This window comes from Alexandromys fortis, unplaced genomic scaffold (genome assembly GCF_014885135.2).
Source record: "Alexandromys fortis isolate MF-2015 unplaced genomic scaffold, M_Fortis_MF-2015_v1.1 scaffold_12, whole genome shotgun sequence".
In the NCBI taxonomy this organism is placed as follows: domain Eukaryota; kingdom Metazoa; phylum Chordata; class Mammalia; order Rodentia; family Cricetidae; genus Alexandromys; species Alexandromys fortis.
In genome coordinates this window covers 16,576,204-16,597,181 of record NW_026067937.1, presented here as the reverse complement: position 1 = coordinate 16,597,181, position 20,978 = coordinate 16,576,204, and the positions used below count along the sequence as shown (strand labels likewise).

Sequence of the window (20,978 nt, the reverse complement as noted above, 5' to 3'; positions counted from 1 at the left end):
ACACACACTCTCTCTCACACACACACAAACACACACTCTCTCTCACACACACACTCTCTCACACACACACATTCTCTCTCTCACCCCCCCACATACACACACACACACACAAACACACACTCTCTCTCACACACACACACTCTCACACACACACTCTCTCTCTTTCTCTCTCTTTCTCTCTCTCACACACACAAACTCTCTCTCTCTCACACACACACACACAGACACACACACACACACACACAAACTTAATATACTGTCTAGCCAAGAAAAGAGACCAAGAGGGTCACTGTGCACAAGCTGGTGGTGTGAATGGCCCTATTGTTCCCCACACAGTCCCTGGAGCCCTGCAAGTGTGGCACTGACCAGGCCTGGGCTGTCCAGTGGGAGATGTGACCTCAGTCTACTGACCACAAGTTTGCCACCCACGGCAGGCAAGACAGCTTAGTGGGTGCCTTAAACGTTACACTCTGGACTCATGGACACCTTTTTTGGTCTCTGTGGCACTACTTACATAGACTTGAGCACAGTAGAAGGCCTTCCCCAGTCTTCTAGGCATTTCCGGGTCTTGGATCTGATGGAGGGGAGGTTTGGGCCCTGAGGGAGCTAGATGACATGGGTCTTGTTTTTGTTGGATGAGGCTACTGGCTGCAGTTGCAGCTGAGGACGATCTGAGCTCCTCTGGGCCTGGTACCCACTATAATCTACACTGCCTTGGTTCCTGAGGCAGGGCAGATGATGCCCTCTGAGCTGGTCCCTCACTGGAGTGCAGGTAAGAGAAACGGGCACTGGATATCTGCTTTTCCCTTCTCTCTCCCAGGATGGGTAAGTATGGGTAGACCTCCACTGCCAGATCTTCCCTTCTTTTGAAAGTATCCCAGACTTCCCTGGTGTGGCACTCTGGACTGGCACTCCAGGTCATCCTGCTGAAGGATTCCTGAACAAGACTTTAGAAATGGCCCTGTATTACACCGCCTCTTGTCCTTTCCCCTTTGATTCCTGCCTGTTGGAGGCAATGCTTACACCTGCTGAGAATGTTCAGGAGGGCCTCAGTCAGGACTTGCTGAAAGGTGGACCTGGGGACTAGAAGGTGTCCAACCCCCTGTCTCTTTCTTGAGCAAGAGGGGATGAGAGGTGGGCAGAGGGGTAAGTAGGAGGGAAGACTGGAAAAGGCCAGGCCAGAGGCCAGCGAGGGGCATCAGGAGAGGGCTTATCCAACAAAGATCAGGTTTTCTGAGGGCTTAAAAGTGTGAGGAAGTGGGTGACTGTTCTAGGTAGCTCTTCTTCCTAGAGTGGCCTTGGAGCACTTGTGGCCTCAGAGAGCCCCAGAATAAGCCCTTGAATTACTCCCTGGACCCACATACTGCCCCTCCCTTCCTACCTCTCCCAGTTCAAGGCCTTGCCACAGGACTTGCAGTTGGTATTGCCTCCAGTCTCTCTCTGGCACTTGCCAGACTCTGAGCTGCACTACAAACTCCATGCGAAGTCCAGGACTATGTGCAGGAGCAGGGTGGGTAGACAGGGCCAGGAGCCTGTCTTCCCCGGGTTCACCCTCTCTTCACCATGGAAACAGTCCCATAGAAGGCTGAGAATTACCTAGGAGGGGAATTTTAATTGCAGCCCATAATCATTCTCTTCTGCTAATTGCTTCCAACTTCAATCACCCCTCAACCCAAGGGACTGTGAGATGCTCATAGAATCATCTTCTCAGGTCAGTGGTAGGGTCACAGGGTCAGAATGTTTGCCTGGTCAGGGCAGAGGCAGCATCTCAGGAGCTGACTCTTGTGCCAGACATATGGTGGTCGGACTTAAATAAGCCAGACCAGGCTTGGGGCCACCATTCCATTTCCACTGCAGAAAGGCAGTGGAGGAGCCCCTGGTAAGCCCTGGGTCCCAAGAGCCCAGAGAGGCCAGCTAGGCCCCTGAGTCTCCACTGTGACCCGAGCCAGCAGAGTGGGTTGGGAAAGGCTTCTTCCTTAGAAGGAAGTGGACATTTGACCTTCTTGGACCTTTCCTTCCTTCCGGGAACTTAGGGAATTTGCATACCACTTACCTTGGCAAGTGTTTGCTGGACCATGTGAGGTCAAAGGAAGGAAGATAGAGCCTGGAGGATAGGGAGCATGGAGCCCCCCCCAACCCTGTCCCAATCCCCAGTGTGAATCACTCTGCTTTGCTGTCAGACCCAGGGAGGCCAAGAGCTCCTGGGGTGGGGTGGTGTTAGGAGCTGCTGAGTAACAAGTGTGTCACAAGATGGCAGTGAAGTCTGGTCTGGCTCCTGACCAGAGCAAACCCTTTAACTTCTCTGTTCCCTTCCTTCCAGGATTTGGTGGCTTCCTCTCTTCTCCCTGGGGGACTTGATTTAGTAATTGGGAAGAAGGGGACTTTCTGTTGGAGAGGCTTTTAGGAGCAAGACAGACAGGAGGGAGAAGGACTTTTGTCCAGACTCCTCAGCCAGAGTTTAGAGGTCACAGCTGCCAGCGGGACAAGCTGTTTGTGGGAGGTGCCTAGAGACTAAGATAGCCTAGTTGTTTTTGGGCAGGGGACACTGGGGAAGATGGTGCTCTTCCTGAGCCTTGGGGGAAGGGAGACCCTTGAAGCCTCCTCTGCAGGACTGAAGAACACAACAGATAGCTAGTGTCCCTGGGCATGCACAGCGCTGTGCACACAGCAGAGGGCTGCTTTCAAGGGGCCTCAGCTGGAGGAGCTGCAGGGCCAGGAAAGGGGGAACGGTTTTCTTTTTCAACAGCATGACCTGTTGAAGTTATATGCTCACCGGATCTGGCAGCCTCTGGTCCCAGACAAGCACACTATAATTCTGAGGGTCTAACATATGTCCAGTCACAGGTAAGGTTTTAAATACTTGTTCCATGTCAACCATGGAGATATTACTCACATTTTTCTAGAAAAGGAGCTCATCTGAAGCAAGGAAGAAGCAGAAGTAGCAGAGACCTTTCTCTTAGGACACTGGAGGCTTGACTGGAGGCCAGTGCCTCTCCTGTGTGGGCGAGCCATTGGCCACTTTTGAATCCCCAGATTGTACATCAGGGCTCTCACTAAGCGGCCTTCTTCAGAAGTAGAAGTGGGGTAGCCCTACCTGCTGGGCCTACCTGCCCTGCCTGGGGTGTTCTGGTTGGAACTTTCTCTACAGGTGTGGAAGCTCTTGGAGTCCAGGGGCAGCTGGGAGTTGGTGCAAGCTTGCCGTCTTGTCAGCGTCCCAGGGAGACACAGGGCACGGAGGAGTCTGCTGCACATCTTAAATCAAAGTCTGGGCCATCAATCTCCCATTACAGACTGAAATAACAAGGTGGGTGGCACAGACTGCCACCACATGGACACTTGAAAGAGATAAAAATGCCAGGATCCCAAGCCCCAAATCCCTTAACAAATTTCCAATTGCCTCTGAGACCCAAATTCTGGGGCATAAGAGGAAATGACTTACTTTGAATTCAAGGAAGCACCAATGTCTGTGAGCTGCTGAAAGTTCCACCCTCAGCCCACCTGGCCTCCTGTTCCTTCCACCGATACTTTCCTTAAGCCAGGCTGGCCCAGTGTGGCCCCCAGTGGGAGACCCTGACTTGGCTACTTACTGTGTGTCCAACCGGTTCTGGAACCTGGGCAAGTCACATGACTCCTTCGGCTCCCAGTTTGTTCATCTGTGAAGTGGGAATGGAGATTCCTATCAATCACAGGCTGCTTTTGAGGATGCATTGCTAACAGCCTCCTTACCTGCTGTCAGAGGCAGGCTGGCTGCTGTTTTCTTCTTTGTCTTGTATGCCCTGTCCATCCCACAAAGTCTAGTTCCTGGAGTTTCCTCCTCCTCCAGGAAGCCCTTCCTGAATGAGCCTCCAAGTCTTTATCTTCCACTGACTTTCTAAGCCACTTTTTTTAAAAAAAAAAAATCACATTTTCGCTGGACAGTGGTGGTGCACGCCTTTAATCCTAGCACTTGGGAGGCAGAGGTAGGCGAATCTCTGAGTTTGAGGCCAGCCTGGTCTACAAGAGCTAGTTTCAGGACAGACTCCAAAGCTACAGAGAAACCCTGTCTCGAAAAATAAAATCACATTTTCAGTGGCCATTCTTTCTAAAGTTTTTTTTTTAATAGAACATTTGTTTTAAAGTAGTGTATGTGTCTTGCACATGAGTGTAGATGTGCAATGGAGGCCAGAAGAAGGCATTGGATCCCCTGGAGCTGGAGCCACAGGCAGTTGCAAACTGCCTGACCAGGGTGCTGAGAACTGAAGGGTCCTCTGCAAGAACAGTGCGCTCTCTTAATGGCTGAGCCACGTCCCCAGCCCCCAGTGACTATTTGCTGTTTCCCTGAGCACAAAGCCTTTGCTTCTGTTTCTCCACACCCCTTTCTCGATAACGCATTCCGCAACTCCTTGCACACTGAATGCACCTAAGAAACATTTATTTTCTTTCTCTGGGGAGATTCTGGGCGACTGGAAGCAGACTCCTGGGGCTCATGATTCTGTTTTTAGGGTTTGAATATATTTTCCGCAATTCTACTCCATCTTTACACTTCAGCCACACCCTCCTCTCCACCTGAAATACAGCAGAGTTTGAAAACCGGTTGCTGGGATCTGAGAATGGGAGATAGAGGAGGCTCTAAGCCCTGGCTATTTCTGTATAGATGAAACAGGCAGGGATTAACCTCTGTGGAATAGAAGGTTCTGGTTCATCCAGGGTGTTGGAAGCCAGGCTTTCTATGAAGAAACAGGTCTGAAGCCTGGAGTGCTCCTAAAGCTCAGCTCCCTCCCCTTGGGCATTTCAGAACTCACCGGTGTGGTGAGTAGGCAACTGAGCCCATGTGGCCACCTTGATGCTGGGGCTGAGCCCTGGCTGCAGTGGGGTGAGCCCAATAGTGCTCCTGGACACAGCTGTCGCTGGCACTGCCCCTTCAGGGCATGGCATTGGAAGGGTGATGGTAGCTGCTTTCTCTAAGGAGGTTGTGGGGAACAGGAATTTATAATTAGAAACTGGCAACTGTAACCAAGACAAATGGTCATTTGGCTTACTGAGACCCTTGGGGCAAGGGCCTTCATGTCATCCGGTTCCATGTGGAGAATTTTCTGAAGATATGCTTGTTGGAGTCTCCCAGAGAATCCAAGATATTTTTTATAAACAAATATCTATTTCACAACCAGTGACTAATGGGGTTAAACACTGTGTGTTTTAGATCTATTTTACTATGTGGTGTTCACAGTAGCTCTAGGAGATAAAAATTGGTTTCTCCATTTTCCCCATGAGGAAACTGAGGCACGAGAGGCTGCATCATGCAGTCACACAGCAAACCCACAAAGGCCCCTGTGCCCTGGGAAGCTCCAGGTGCACAGCCTCCTTGTAAAACCCCTGTCCTCTGTAGTCATGTCAGGGGTGACAGATGAACAGACTGTGGAAATGAGAGATTCCAGGAGAAGTCAGCCATGGTGGAGACGGAAGTTCACAGCTCTGCCATTGCCTCGGGACAATCTTTTGGCCAGAGCCCTCCAAACTGCCCATCTTCAGCGGGGGAAAACAGGCCAAGGTGGAGCCTGGGTTGTGTACGTGGGGAAACTTTGGTGGTGCATGAGCAGATGTGGACTTCCCTTCCTCTGCCATTTTACCTTGGTTTTCCTTCAGGCCACCCTGAGAGTTCAGGGGTCTGTTTGTCTTGTCACCAGCTACTGCTTGGTGCTTATGACAAGCAGGAGATGCTCAGTCGATATTTGTGTGGAGAATGAAGGACCACGGTGATGGCAGAGTTCTGTTACTGCCCTGGTTCCACAAGGACAGCTTGTGGTCTGATTCCACCAGGGAGGCCAGCCAGATGTAGCCTCGTAGGAAGGGACTGAGCAAGGTGGAAGGCTTCCTCCAGCAAAGGAACTCTAGTGTCCCACAAAACCTCCAGTTCCTCGGGAGCCCGGCTGGGAAGGGAAGACAGGCGCTGTGGCAATTGAAACATTTCTCTACTTGGGAGTGGCAGAAGCACCACCAAGGTGGGCAGGGGTATGTTGTGGAATATGGACTCCAGTTTTGGGTTCTAGAGTCTGCTCTGATTGCACTGGCGGAAGAAAGGATAGTGATTGGGATACAGGGTCAGGATGTGGCTGTAGACAGATTTGGAGATACAGAGGTTTTGGCCGCAAAAATAGAGCATGTGCCTTCCCTCGTGGGGGCGCGGGAGAGAGGGCAGGCCAAGAGGTACCGGTACTCCTCCGCTTGACATCCTCAACTCGGGGTGGGCGTGGCTGCCCGGACCGCCGGTGGGTTGGCCCCGAAGCCCTGCTATAGGGGGTGTCCCAGCGCTGGAGGCCTAGGCTGCGCTGGGGGCGGGAGGGCGCGCGCTGACGGGGTCGGGCGGAGAGGGGGCGGGCGGCGCTGGGGGTGGAGCCGGGACCGCAGCGCCTGCCGCCCGCTAGCTCCGGGTTGAAGAAGAGGCTGCCGCTTTAGGCTCGGGGACGCGGGAGGGTGCTTTGCGAGGCTCCGGCCTCCGGGCTGCTACTATCCTCCGGGGCCTGGGGCTGCAGTGCTCAGGGTCCGGGTCCCTGATCCTGCGCCCCTCTGGCCAGAGATCGCTCTCTTTCTCCTCCCGGGAGAAGACACTGTGCTGCACCAGTCACCCCAGGCTAGAGCCCCTCCTGGCCATGGAAAGGGGCCGGTGAGGGGACGCGCGGAGGCGGAGGAAAAGGCTCGGGAGGAGGGGGGCAGAGGAGCAGGGCGCGGGAGGAGGAGGAGGATGCCGCCGCCACCGCCACCCGCGGGCTCTCAATGAGCCTGACTCTAGACCAAGGATGGAGCCGGCGCTGGGCGCTGCAGGGGCTCCCAACGTGCCCGCCACCAGGTATGGCCGGGTCCTACGGTCCCCGGGGCAGGCGGGAGTGGACTGCGCCGCAGCAGCCGGGAGGGGCGCGGGCGCGGCGGGAGACGCCCCTAGCTCGGGGCCGGTGTCTCTGGGCGGTGCGCGGAGGCGGTGGTGTGGGGCCGTAGAGTGATAGATGCTGGGAGAGCATGGCTGGACTGGTAGCCCCGGAGCGCAGCGATCGCCCCAGCCCCTCCTTGCCCCCATCTGGCGAGGGCAGCAAACTTGGGCTAAGCCCGGGGCTTCCTTTCTCTTCCCGAACGCTCTCGGGCGTCTGCTCCGGGTTCACCATCTCACAGCCCGACTTGGGGCTGCCAAGGCTGCCAGAAACCCTGAGGTTCCGGTGCCTCCTCTAACTTTCCAAACCAGGTTTACACCCTGAGGCTTCTTGCTTTAGGAGCCTTTAGGAGAGACTAGGTCTGCCTGATGGTGCAGATTCCCCCCTCTCGCCGCATAAATAGCCCTAGCTCCTCTCTGAGTAGAACCGAGTGTGTGTGTGTGTGTGTGTGTGTGTGTGTGTGTGTGTGTGTGTGTGTTGGTCAGTTCCTTTCAGGCTCCAGAGAGGAGGGACACAGTGTTTGACTTTACAGTAACATTCAACTGGGACCCTATCTGGGACCCATGTGTTAAAAGGCTAAGCTATTTGAGGAAGGTAAGATCTCATGGTCCTGCTAGGGGGGCACCTTGGCCTGATTTCAGGGCCTCGCTATGTCACCTCCCCCTACTCCAGGCCTGCCCCCTTTCAGGATTACAATCTTAGTTCTGGCTTCCTGATGGACTTAACAACTGTTTAAACAAGAGGCTCCTGAGCACCAGGGGATCCAGGCCTCCAGGTGCCGGGGATGTTATAGCTGATGGCTGAGAGGTTGAGGCTGGGACAGGGAAGGTGCATGTCCTCTCAGGGGCAGGAATTCAGCCCAAAATCTTGTGGAACTTAGGAGCAGTAGGAACTGAGGATGGTGGTAGGAGGCAGGTATCCTGGCTGGGCAGGGAGCCACTTTGGAAAGCCAAAGATACCAGTAGGTGTAAGAGGCAAATAGACAGGGAGCTCATAGACCAGGGAGCGAGATTGGTTTCCCTGGTTCCTCAGTCCCTTAGGTGGGAGGTGGGGCTGGGCTGTCTCACAAAGACACCTAAGCTGGCAGGCAGTTCCCAGGCTCCAGTCCCCAGTAACCGCCGCACTTCTAGGCATCATGATGACCCTGTTTCTTTTTCAAAGTGCTTCTGCCGTCATGACTCACATGCTGGATTCACCAGGGAGAGATCAAGCTTCCAATCTATTCTATTCCCTGCCCTCTTGGGGCTTTAGGGAGCTGCAGAAGAAAGAAGGGGGTGGATATGCCCTTGGGTCTTGGACCCCTGCAAGAAGCCTGGCCCCTTAAACTTTCATTGCTTGCTGTTGTTGTCCCAGGTCTTGGGTGAGTGGCTCAAGACCAGCTCAGACCACAGTGTCTGTGGGCTGTGCAAGTGAGAGGCCACTGCTGATATCCACCCGGTACTGCTGGGGCTTTGAGCTCATACCCCTTCCCCTTCCCCAGCACCCTGCAGGCCCCTCCCCTCCCTCACCCAGACTCCACATCCTCTTTGCTGAGCATCTGTGGAGCTTTGGACCCTTTGCATTTGAGCACCCTACATTACCCTGCTTCTCTCTACCCGGGCCCCCATGTCAGTTCTGCTCAGAGGAGGATGTAGATCTCTGTGCCCTCTCCCAAGGGCCCTGGCTCCAGAGGAGCTAGGTTGAGGGTGCTAGTATAGGAGTAAGCTAGACTGCACTGGAGGAGAGATCTGTCTTTGTTCCACTGAGTGTGCAGTAGCCTTGGGGGTCAGGTTCTCAGTGAGGTCTGGCTTGTGCCCCCAGGTCCCTCTTGCCCATCTGCTGTGCCCCATCCTTGCACATTGGGAGGCTGAAAGTGTGGTGAGAAGGGAGCATCTGACAGTCATAATCTGGTTCTGAGAAGGTCTCGAAGCCCTGAGTCACTGTATGGTTTCCATGGAAACAGACTTGTTCAGAGGACTCGGTGTAGTGAGGCATTGGGGGAAGGAAGGGAAACATATAGTAAAATCAGGCTCTACAAGTGTGGTGCAGCTGGACCAACTCTCTTTGCTGGGAAGAGAGATGGGTAAACAAGGCCATGCCCACCCCCCCCAGAGGACAGGTTATCTCTCTCCACCCGATAGGATTCTCCCTTGGGGACCACCTCCACGATCTCCTGGTTCAGCTTCCAAGCTTCTGGTGACTACTCAGTGCCTCAGTTCCTTTCTCTGAAAACCGAGGGCCTAATAGGCTCCTGAAGGTCAGGTTCCTTACCGGGGAACACACAGCACCCCAGTGTGTGGGGGGAGTGGCATGGCTACCTATCTGATGTGAAGGGATTCACCTGGCCCCCTCCCCTGTGTGCTGGGCAGTGCTCTGACGCCTGTCTGGGATGGCCTGCTTGAGAAGAGCCTGGCACCCCCGCTGGGGGTCTGGGGGTCAGCCACTCATTTACTCTCATAGAGATTTATTTAGGCGTTTTCAGCCTGGTACTCTATAGCCTGGCTCTTTTTGAGACTCTACCTAGCCAGAAACTTGTGAGAAGAAACCCTCCAAGGCTAGATGGCTTTGCTTCACATCCTAGGGAAGGGTTGCTTGCTGAGCCCCTTGGGGCTAGGACAAAGGAGGTATAGGTAGAAAGGGACCTTATGGCTCAGTCCCCATCCCCCGATCCTGGAGCAGCTGGGCCATATGGTTATGACAATCAGGACTTAGGAGCACAGTCTTTAGGTTGGAGCTGGTAGGGCTGGGAGAGGTTTATTCTAACAGTTCCAGCACCACAGTATTGGGGAGCATGGCCTAGGAAAATTCAGGCTGCCAGTGACACACAAGCAGAATCTCCTCCCCAGACCCTTTCTCATTGTAGCACACCCATGGCTTGAAGGGCCCTCTCAGTATAAGGTGGAAATCTGTCCCCAGCTCCCCGAACCCCTCCGCCCACTCCTACAAGCTATCTCAGCTGCAACGGAGTTAGCTGCTGGCTCTTCTATTTTACAGATGCCAAAAATAAGATTCCTGGGGTTTGCCTGCACAGCAGCCTGGGGGACCGTTCTCCTCCTTCCCTTTAGCTCTCCAAGAAGCTGGGCAACTGCCCTCTGCCCCCACCCCCACCCAGTCTCTGCCAGCGATCTGAGTCTTGCCTTGGGTCTCTCTGGACCACTTTGCTGTCCTCATTGGTGTTCACAACACCTTACAATTTAATATCCTCTGCAAATTTCATTAACGGACTGTTTGCTCCCTCTCTCAGGACCATTAATGAAGATGTTAGATAAGATGTGGCCTGGCACTGGCCGGGCAGCCCTGCCCCCACTCCCAGACTCTGCCTTCCAGGCCTTGTCCCTGGCCTTGCCTCTTCTACTCAGGCCTCTTGGGACATGTCCCCTCCTGCCTTTAGGCTCCATGACAAGAGCTGAGGGCCAAGTCTGTTTGAATTAATTTTGTAAGATTACTCGAGGCGCTGTATCAAATGCTTTGCTAAAAATCAAGATATATTACCCTGCCCGCGTTCCCTTCATCCACCAGTCTTGTAATTCTATCAGGAAAGCTATCAAGTTTGTCAGGCATGATTTGTTCTTTATAAATCCCCATGGTGCTGTGTGGGGGCACAGGGTTCCCGCGATTTCTAAATGTTTAGAGATCCTCGCTTTGTGTTTGTTCCATGATCGGAGCTGGAAGGCTGTGAGCTGGGGACCCAGGGGTGCGGAGGAAGGCAAGGCCCCCACTCTTCTCTCGAGTCTCTGGGATGCCAGAGAGTCTCTTGGGACTTTTGAGTAGGATGGTGCCCCAAACTCAACACTGACGGAGGGGATTCCTGGAGCTATGCTTCAAGGCTTGTGCAGGCTAGAGAAAATGACAGAAGGCTGTGTGTTGCTGGCATTCTGAAGACGGCACTAACTGAGTGATGGCTGCGGACCCATCCCTGTGCTGAGGACGTACTGTGCTCGGTTTGTTTGAGTCCTGTGAATTGGGTGTGCTCTTCTCCTTCTGTGTGCCAGGCTCAGAAAGGGTCAGGCTGCCTGAGGTTGTGGGTCTGGCTTTCACTCTCCAGCATGGACTGTGGAAAGCTTATAGGCAAGTTCAGAGACCAGGGACCCTCCCACACCCCACTGCCACATCTGACTTTTGTGATCCAGCCACCTAAATGTGCTTTCTTTAAAAAGGGAATTACGTATTCTTAGTTATCTTGTGGGTGTACATTTGTACATGTGTGCATGCCACCACGTCTGTATGGAGGTCTGAGAATTTGTGGGCTGTTCTCCTTCTACTACATGGGTCCTGGGGATCAAACCCTGACCAGCAGGCTCGGTGGCAGTCACCTTTACTTGATGAGACATCTCTGGCCCATTATCTAACCTTTCTGAGTCTTACATGTGAAGTGGACACAGCCGTGTCTTCATCCTCAGCTTGCAGGATGTCCCTTGGGGTAATGCGTGGCAGCCACACCATGGTTCTGAACTTTGGGGAATACCCTTGATTCTAGAGGTCTTTGTAGCAGTCAGAGATTACCATTCTGCTTGTTACTTGGGAGAAGTGATGAAGGACACACAAGCATGTGATGTGCTTGGTACCAGATTGGGTGGCACAGTCTAGGAGAAGAGAGAAAGGCTGCCTCTCTGGGCCTTGAGCCTAAGACCTTTATCCAGTTCAGGCAATTTCAGACCTGGTGTTTTCTGCTCTAATGTTTTCTGGCTGCAGAGGACTGTGACATTCCTGGGTCGTAGCTTCTAAGTTATCGCTCCCCCGGAGTCCTGAGGTGGGATGCGGACTGTAACAGCCACATCCAGTTGTGATCATTTTTGTTCTTGTCATTCAGCATGAAAGGGTGAAATAGCTAGATCCACTCATACAGCAGGGAGCCCTCAGGAAGAGCAGTAGGTAGCCCCTGTCCCCAGCAGGGGACACCACCAGAGGGTGGCTGGTGAGGTCATGATTGTCAGGAGCTTATCTGGGGTGGCCCCCTTGGTTCTGGCACTCCCTGCATCTGCTCCTCGTGTCCTGATGCTGACTGGTGTTCTTATGTGGCCTGGGGCCTAATCTCTGTGGTTGCAATCAGGGCTTGGGTCATTGCAGTTGAATGGGCATCCCGGCCTTGCTGACAATTAGCTATTTCTGCGGGAAAAAACCCTTTGTGGGATCCAGGTCCATGTTCATCTCCATCCCTCCTAAACCTCAGGGTTTAGGTGAACCTTGATGCCCTGTCCTCTCTCACTCTCAGTCTCCAGCTCTTGTGCACGCGGGGCAGGCGGGCCTCGTGCAGGTGTCCAGAGACAGGGGTCCAAGGATGCAGAAACAGGAGGTCACTCTGTCAGCTGCCGGCAGGGTAGCAGCTGTGGTGCCCAGCTTCTGCTGCTGTTTCCTCATCCTTGAAGTTGGGAGGATGACTGAAGCCCAAACCAAACCAGAATCCAGTGGGTGGGGCCTTAGTACTATTCCAACCGGCGTGGCTGTGCTCAGGGGGACAGGAAACCGGGGCCTTTCCGTCTGGTGCTGGGGCAGTAGTTCCGCCTCTCGCAGGCTGGCCTGGCTGAGACAGGGACCAGCTTTCTGACTCATCTCTCGTCTCGGGTTCCTGTATACTAGGCCCTTGTGTCAGCACAGGAGGGCAGTCACTCACCCCATGTCAGGGAGGACTTTGCTCCCAGGCCACTAGACACAGGACAGAAGTAACTTCCTTCCCCTAAAGCTGAGGTCCCTGCAGGTGGGACTAGCCCCATGGGCGGGCATTTCCAAGCCAGGATTGTGGTGGTCCAGGCTAGTCCCTGAACTCACACCAGAGGCACCCCTTCATGAATCTTGTCTATACCCCACTATGTTGAGCTGTTCCTATCCTCTGCTTCCTGCTTCCGTCTGTGATTGCTCTGTTTCCCTCATTTCACACCTCAGAGCAACAGAGGGCAGCAGGGGCTGAGGATCTGGTTCAAAGGTTCTGAGCCGCCAAACAGCTGGAAGGAGGTTCCCACCCAACCTCCCCATGCAGGTCTTTCCTTCAGGGCTGATGACAACTTTATGAAGACGCTTGAGCTGGTCAGGCGTGTCCTGTGTCCTCAGGACTTGCACTCGTGGATACGGGACTGACCTGCCTGGAGATCGCAGTGTGCCTATGGCAAATGAAAAAGGACTAGTAACCCTCTGTACAGCTGGTCGACCTCGAGAACCCTGACAGTAAGACCTGTTCTTGCTGAGGATGCTCAAAAGAGTGTCTGGTTCTGCTGAAGGACTCCAGAGGGTGGGCACATAACACCTGTCACGCAGCTCCCGCAGGAAAGACCTGCAGACCTTACTGAGGTTAAAGTGGAGACAGACGTGGCAGCAAAGAGGAGCACTTTGTTTCCATTGTTCCACGGACTGGAACACCTGCAACGTCTCTCTGTGTCCGCCATACTGCTAATTCTGAAGGATGCTCCAGCACACAGCCCTCGGGAACTTGTCCTTGGGTTTTGTTGGTTTTTTGGTAGTATGTGACTTTGGAGATCTCTTGGGAGATCTCATGATTCCAGCCTCTGTTCACCAGATATCTTACAATCATGTGTTTTATCTTATGGATCCTGTAAAGCGTGTAGCTGAGTTATTTTCCTTTTCCCATTGGCTGCCAGGAAGCTCTACCCCATAAACCCACAAGTTACTTGGTGTTTGGAGCAGAGCTGGCGCCATCTTTCATACTTCCCGGCTCTTCTTTTCTCTTTGCCCCGTTTTTCATCACCTCATTTTCCTTGATAGAAAAGAAATCCCCTTGCTGTTTTCCTTTTAAACTTTAACCAAACAAACATCTATGGTGGATCAGAGCTGACAGTGGGTTTAGATGTGCAGTTTCCTGAAGTTGCCTTCCAGCTAAGCTCCTCCCTGCCCAAGTGCCCTGCCCTCAGAGCCCAGGAGTCCCTGTGCCGTGGTTTTGTTCAGGTGGCCGATGCTCAGGCTCATTTCTCTTGCTCTCTGCGCCCTGCTTCCCGGGCTGTCAGAAAAACATTTTGGGGAAAGAAGTCACTTGTCCAAGAATAGCCTCAACCACTCCCTGCAGGCTTCGGTTTCTCTAAAGCCCTGCTTATTGCAGGTCCTGTGTGACCTCAGCAACCTCCAGCCAACCATTGTCCCTCAGGTCTACCTGCTCAGGGTTAGTGCTTGACTAAGGCAATGGAGCCTTGACCAGGCGTGTTGAAGGCTGGAGAGGAGAAGGCTGATTGGCGGTGTCACCAGGGCAAAGAAGGGAGCACTAAGACGGGTCAGGGATAGTTGTTTCAGTGGCCAACCTTGTCTTCAGACACCTCTCCAGCTCCTTCCCGGGGATGAGGTCACTCCACAGGACTGTTCCCAAATATAATAAACTCAAAGCTCCCTGTAAGCAGTGCCCACCCCTCCACAGCCTCTTTGCTCCTGGGAGGAGAATGGGATGGGATGGGGAGTGAGACTGAGCTGGTTGGTGGGGAGGGCAGGCGCTGAATGCTGCTCTCTCCTGGAGAGTGACTTGAGTGTTCCCACTGTCCACGGGGTTTTCCCTCTGTCCCATATTTTCAGCTGGCCCTGAATATGGGGTGCGTCCTTAAGGTAGAGAGACCTAAGATCTGAAGAAAGAGATTTGAAGAAAACTCTAGGTACAAATAGATGTGAACCAGTGTCACTAACCTAGTGACAGGCAGAAGATGCAGGGCATTCCTGCTAGTGGCATTGTGTACAATACTGCTTCTCCAGCCTGGGCACTGTGGGGCGGGCAGTGGGGAAGGTCAGGAGTAGAAAGCCAGACTGCCTGTTGCTGCTTGCCTCTTTGTGGATCGAACACTTTCCTGCAGTCTGCAACACCACGCCTCCCACCCACCACAGGACACTTGGCCCTCCCATTAAGCCTCTATTCCCAACACAACAAAGCTAAGAGGCTGCACTACCAGTTCTGACCACTAGAGTAGGCAGAAATAACACCGCAGCAGTCTAGAGCAGAAAATTCTGGTAGGGTAAGTGGTTTGGGAAAGAGTGGTAGGCAAAGTCTTACAGAGGTCTGCCTCTATTAGAGCAGACTCTAGGGGTGCAGGTAATTATTTCTGAGGTGCTTCCCTAAGGCAAAAAAGCAAAGCAAAAATTAAGAGAGCTTTGTTGGGGTCCATGGAGCTGGGGCCAGAGGTCACTTGTCAATTGCAAGGCAAGGTCTTGTCATAATGCTGGGTATGAATAAATATTTCATGTCAGTTACAGCCCCTGCTCTGGTTAGGCCACCTTTAGAGACTGCAGAAGTGAATTCAGACCCAGCTGGTGCTCAGCCGATGTGTGTGCCCTCTGATTGGCAGCTGGTGTGATGCTGGTTTAAGCTCTTAGCTGCAAATCAGAGCTTCTCTGTGCAGCATCCTCCTCCACTCCTGACTGTGCTGCTGCAGTCGGAACCTTCTCCTGGGTGGGCACTAGCTTCTCACAAGAAGGTGGGATTCTGGATTCTTGTTTGACCCATCAACGAGGGAGGCCATACCAGAAACTACTGGAAACCCAGGAAGGGGTGTGGCCCCCCCAAGTCTATCTTGGAAGAGTAGGGCATTGAGAAGTCTCTTGCAGAAGCCAAGACTTGCCTGGGAACAATCAGACCTGGCCCCCGGGCCTCTGGTTTCCAGGACAAATGCCTCTGGCATACCAAGGACCCTTGGCCAGTTCTGGGCTTGGCTGTGCCAGGCTGGCAGGAGATCAGGGCACATTCAGTGGGTCCTAGCATCCTCCTTCCTGTTCTCATGCTCTGCCTTTGCCCTCCTGGAAGGCGGGCACATGGTCCTCAGCTGGATCTCAAACTTGTGCCCATAGTGCCCATGCTGTACCTTGAGAGAAGTCTCCTCACCTTAGGGGACCACATCTCTGAGAACAACCTCAACTCTTAGACCTGCCTTTGAGTTTCTCCAAGTGGTGTGGGAAGGGAAACTGAGGAAAGAGCTCGGACTGTCCCTCTTCTCCTAGGCAAGAAGCATGGCTATCCTCTGAAGAGACCTGTGCGTATTCTATCTTTAGAGCTGCAATTGCAGGGTGGGGTGCTAAGGGCCAAAGAACCCTGTCTTGATGCAGACCAGAGATGAAATAGAGGTGGCACTGGACCAGATTCTGCAAATGGATTTGAACATGAGTTTGGGGCATGAACCTGAAAAAGCTGTTGTAACCTGAGGAGCCTCAACTTCTTTTTCTGCTAAATGGGTTGTGGGGTGCTGATCTCATAGCCTTGAGGTGGGGCAGGGGTTGAGCACTCACACAGGAAGACAGGGAACCCTCAAGAGTGCTGACTTTCTGTGGTCTTCGGTCAGTACCTAGTGGTCTAGATCACTGGTAGATGCCTGTGAAGAAACGTGACTGAGTTTGGTGGAGTCACAGCTGAAGAAAGGGGGCTCTGTTGTTGCTGGTGTTCCCTGACTGGAAGGGTGCTGGGTTTCTCTTGGGGCACCTGGCAGGGACCTGAGATTAAAGTAAAGAGGGCTTCCCACTCTCCTCAGCCCTCCCTCCATGGGGCAGCGTCCTCTGCCACAGGGGCTATGTTGAGTGAGGTCCAGACCATGACTTTGATCATACTGAGAGGTTCCCAAGAATCCAGACTGTGCCTCTTACCCTATTAGCTGCCTCTCGGTGGTGATGAAGTACTGATTTCTACACGTGGTAGTGGAGTTTCACATTTTAAATGGGATTCCCAGATCTCAAGCCTCTACCATTGTGACCCAGGCCCCATGCTACTCCCCAGGCAAGCAGGCTCTGCCTTCTTCCTTGGGACACTGAGCCAAAGGTGAAGGGATTCGAGTGCTGGCCAGACTGTTGCAGAGGGACTCAGGTCCCTGCTGGTTCCCAGTTGTGAGTCATACAGTGGTCTTTGAATTCTCCACCCGAGCAATGGGAGTAGGCCCATGATCTACCAGAGCAGTTTGTAAGGAATGACAGAATATCCAAAATGGTGACTCTGTTTGCTCGTCAGATGGAGTCTACCTACCAGCCACGAGCCAACCAATAACAGGCATAATGGCAAAAGAGAACATGCCTTCCGAGTCTCAGAGCTCCTCCCATTCGGTTCTGGTCCCTCCCATGCTGGCTCATGGGTGGGCTGGGACAGTGAATTGGGTGCATGTTTGAAGGCCAGGTGTGCCCGAGCTGAGAAAGACTTGTGTCTTGGGGAGAAAGTATACAGCTTCCAGAAGGGGGTTAAAGCCATAGGTCCCAGCAGGTACTGCCGCCTGTGGGGTGGGCCCAGACCTGCTTACAGAGTGAATCTGCTCGTTTGGGTAAATGGCTTAGCGCTGTGTGAGCGCTTAGTAGGTGCCGTCTAAAGCCGTGCTGGCTTTGGTGTTTTAGTGGGGCTTGGTAAAGTGTGCCTTTGGTTTTCAGGTAGCTGTCGTGCATGCTGCACATGGTTGAAAGAAGACCCTTGTCCCCAGCTGTCCCTTTGGAGCTACCTTCTCTACCTGAAAGCCTGGGTGACCCGCCTGCATCGCAGGACCAGTTGAATTCTGAAAGGTCAGGGTTGTTCCGTTCATTTCCAATACAGAACCCCTTTGGGCCTGCCACCTCAGGCACTTGGGCATGCATGCTAGCCAGAAGTATCATGGCTTGTTGTGGGGAGAGGGGTGGGCAATAGAGGTTGCAACTTGAAAGTTTGGGCTTCGTGGCTCATGGATGGTATTGGATCAGCTGGAGCCCTGAGTCAATGCAAGGGAGCAGGCAAAGTCACTGTGCCTTGGGAGCAGACTGTGGGATAAAGAGAGGGAGAATGGAGCCCAAGCATACCCTGCCCACTGTCCCTGCAGCTGCTGGCCACAGGCCTGAGGTGCAGATCACTGCACTTCCTGGACAGGTTGGATTTGAGACACTGGCAGCCGAGTCTCCACTGGGCAGCAGTCCTTTTTCGGTAAGTGCTGAGGTCCCTGACCCTGGGTCTGGGGCAGCCCTGGCATCTCTTGGGACATGGTTACTGAGTCAGCATCCCTTGGGCCACCTTGCAAGATTGCTTGGGGCATGTTGTGAGCCCATGGCATGTACTTCCCTTTCTGCCTTCCTATGGCCCCTTGCTAGCCTCTCTCTTGTGGACCAGAGGGTGAAGGAGCAGCTTGTCTGGGCAGTGAGCATCACGGCCTCACCGGCAGAAGCAAGCCTTGTTTCCTGGGCAGAGACACATCCCAGCAGCCTCTGGGATCTGCCCCTGCTCCAGGCCAGTTGACTTATAACACTAAAGGTGCCTTGAAGTCCCCCTTTGGAGGTAGCTGGGCTCCCTCGTTTGCAAGGGAGAAGGGCCAATGTGGACACTTTCTGGCCCTGCTGGCTTCTGCTGTCAACTTAGAATTAGTGGGGCACAAGTCCTTGCTCTCTAGGACTTGTGTCTTGGGGGAGGAAGTGGGTGTATCTCCTTCCTCGGAGAGTAGCTAGAGGATGGGTAGAAAGAGCAGTGTCTGGGAAGCTGGGTATCAGCCTATGTGATTAGAAGATGATCTTCATGATCCAGGAGATGCTGGCAGAAGCCACAGGCAAGGACAGGGTGTGGCATGAGGCAACCCCTAAATGCAGGAGTTGGGGGAATTGGACTTTGGCACAGTAAGTGGGTTGGCATAGGGAAGCCAGAGCTCACTCTAGGAGGCTTCTGCAGTCACAATTTACTTAGCTCTTGGGGCCCAGGGAATCTATCTGTTTAGCTCTCAAAAGCTCCCAGGAGACACCAAGAAAATGACCGTCCAGTGCAGGCTTTGTAGGTCCTAAAGGATGTGTGAGTACTGGGCAGGGCTGGGTGTTTTCCTGGATTCCATGAAGACTCTTGATTATATGAGACACTTAACCCTTGGCTGTCCTCTGTCCACAGACCCTGTGCCTTGGAGCAGCAGCCCCATGACGGTGCCCAGCCATGCAATGTTCCTGGAAGGCTGTCCTCCTCCTTGCCCTGGCCTCCATTGCCATCCAGTACACAGCCATCCGCACGTTCACTGCCAAGTCTTTCCACACTTGCCCTGGACTGACAGAGACTGGACTGGCAGAGCGGCTGTGTGAGGAGGGCCCCACCTTCTCCTATAACCTCTCCAGGAAGACTCACATCCTCATCCTGGCCACCACACGCAGCGGCTCATCCTTTGTGGGCCAGCTCTTCAACCAGCACATGGATGTCTTCTACCTGTTTGAGCCTCTCTACCACGTCCAGAACACTCTCATTCCCCGCTTCACCCAGGGCAAGAGCCCCGCAGATCGTAGGGTCATGCTTGGGGCCAGCCGGGACCTGCTGAGGAGCCTTTATGACTGTGATCTCTACTTTCTAGAGAATTACATCAAGCCGCCACCCATCAACCACACCACTGACAGGGTGTTCCGCCGAGGAGCCAGCAGGGTCCTTTGCTCCCGTCCAGTGTGCGACCCTCCAGGGTCCCCTGATCTGGTCTTGGAGGAGGGGGATTGTGTGCGCAAGTGCGGCCTGCTGAACCTGACCTTGGCAGCTGAAGCTTGCCGTGAGCGCAGCCACGTGGCCATCAAGACTGTACGGGTGCCTGAGGTGAATGACCTTCGAGCCCTGGTGGAAGACCCCAGGCTGAACCTCAAGGTCATCCAGCTGGTACGAGACCCTCGTGGCATTTTAGCTTCCCGGAGTGAGACCTTCCGGGACACCTACCGACTCTGGCGGCTTTGGTACGGCACAGGAAGGAAACCCTACAACCTGGATGTGACACAGCTCACCACAGTGTGCGAGGATTTCTCCAGCTCCGTGTCCACTGGCCTGATGCGGCCCTCCTGGCTCAAGGGCAAGTACATGCTAGTGCGCTATGAGGACCTGGCCAGAAACCCCATGAAGAAGACAGAGGAGATTTACGAATTCCTGGGTATACCGCTGGACGGTCATGTGGCGCGCTGGATTCAGAACAATACACGGGGCGACCCCACTTTGGGCAAGCACAAGTATGGCACAGTGCGCAACTCTGCGGCCACGGCTGAGAAGTGGCGCTTCCGCCTCTCCTATGACATTGTGGCCTTCGCCCAGAATGCCTGCCAGCAGGTGCTGGCCCAGCTGGGCTACAAAATGGCCAACTCGGAGGAGGAGCTGAAGAACCCGGCCATCAGCCTAGTGGAGGAGCGCGATTTCCGACCATTCTTGTGACCCGAGTGTGGTGGGGGTGGGAGGCAGGTGGCTCTGGTTTTGCTGATGTGGACCTGCTATGGACGGTTTTTTAAAACTGTTGCCTTATCTCCCTCCTCCCTCTCCCACCCTGTCTGTGTGTCCTTCCCACCTCTGCCCACTCTCCTCCCTCCAGCCTTTCCCAGTCTGTGTGTCCTTCCCACCTCTGCCCGCTCCCCTCCCTCCTGCCTTTCCCATCCTGTCTGTGTGTCCTTCCCACCTCTGCCCGCTCCCCTCCTCCTGCCTTTCCCATCCTGTCTGTGTGTCCTTCCCACTTCTGCCCACTCCCCTCCCTCCTGCCTCTTTGACCCTGAAATTTGCACTACGTCTCAGAGGGGACTCACTGGGACAGAGGATGTTGAATCCCTCTGTGGATGGGGACAGTGTTTACAGGCACCCACTCACACAGTCACACGTAGGCACAGGCATACAAGAAGAGGCTCCCCAGCACACAACTTCCACCTTCTGCAACTGTCTTCTCATGTAAGGGATGGATACAAAGGGACCAGCTCTCCCAGTTTAGGAAAAGTGATCACCCCTCCCCCATTCCTGCTTCCTGCCCCAGATTCCTACTCCCTCTCATGGGGCACCTGCCCCTCCTGCGCACCTTTGCCTGGTGGTAAGCAGGGTTTTACTGTGAGGTGAACCGGGACTACTTCCTTTCTCTCTGGTTTGTGCTGAGCTTGTCTGTCTGAGTCTTGTGGCAACCCCTGGATCAGTAATGGCTGACGAATCTTAGAAGTTTCTGATTGATCCTGGGGTCTCTCTGTGATATTTCTTTGTGCCAAAAAAAAAAAAAAAAAAGACAAAAAATGTGGATCAGTTTGCTAGATGAAAATTGAAATGCTTTAATTGTGTTTTCTGTAAATAAAAGTGTGCAGTACTGTCTGAGTGTGATTTGGGGGCCTTATGAGTGTTAATCAATGGGCTCTGGATAGTCCTGGCTTTGGAGATGAGATGGAGGGAGAAAAGGGAGAATTAAATGACAAACCTGTCGTTCGGAACTTTAATTTTTTTTTTTAAAG

General features: G+C 53.6%; 1 protein-coding gene across 3 annotated transcripts; it reads left to right on the top strand.

Annotated features, from left to right (window-relative positions):
* Positions 1–6,382: 6,382 nt before the first annotated feature.
* Chst1 (carbohydrate sulfotransferase 1) lies at positions 6,383–20,231 on the top strand. Of its 3 annotated transcripts, none has more exons than XM_050147161.1 (4): positions 6,384–6,823; positions 17,196–17,324; positions 17,662–17,715; positions 18,658–20,231. In XM_050147161.1, exon 4 carries the CDS (start codon positions 18,700–18,702, stop codon positions 19,933–19,935), a length of 1,236 nt encoding a protein of 411 aa, XP_050003118.1. In that variant the 5' UTR covers positions 6,384–6,823; positions 17,196–17,324; positions 17,662–17,715; positions 18,658–18,699; the 3' UTR covers positions 19,936–20,231. The 3 variants fall into 3 exon arrangements, with proteins under 3 accessions (XP_050003119.1, XP_050003118.1, XP_050003117.1); XM_050147160.1 differs by having other exon boundaries at positions 17,615–17,715; XM_050147162.1 differs by lacking the exon at positions 17,662–17,715 and having other exon boundaries at positions 6,383–6,823.
* The last annotated feature ends 747 nt before the right edge of the window (positions 20,232–20,978 follow it).

What these genes read in the sequence shown, in the direction of transcription:
- Chst1 (XM_050147162.1), top strand. Translation starts at nt 18,700, where the DNA reads ATGCAATGTTCCTGGAAGGCTGTCCTCCTCCTTGCCCTGGCCTCCATT.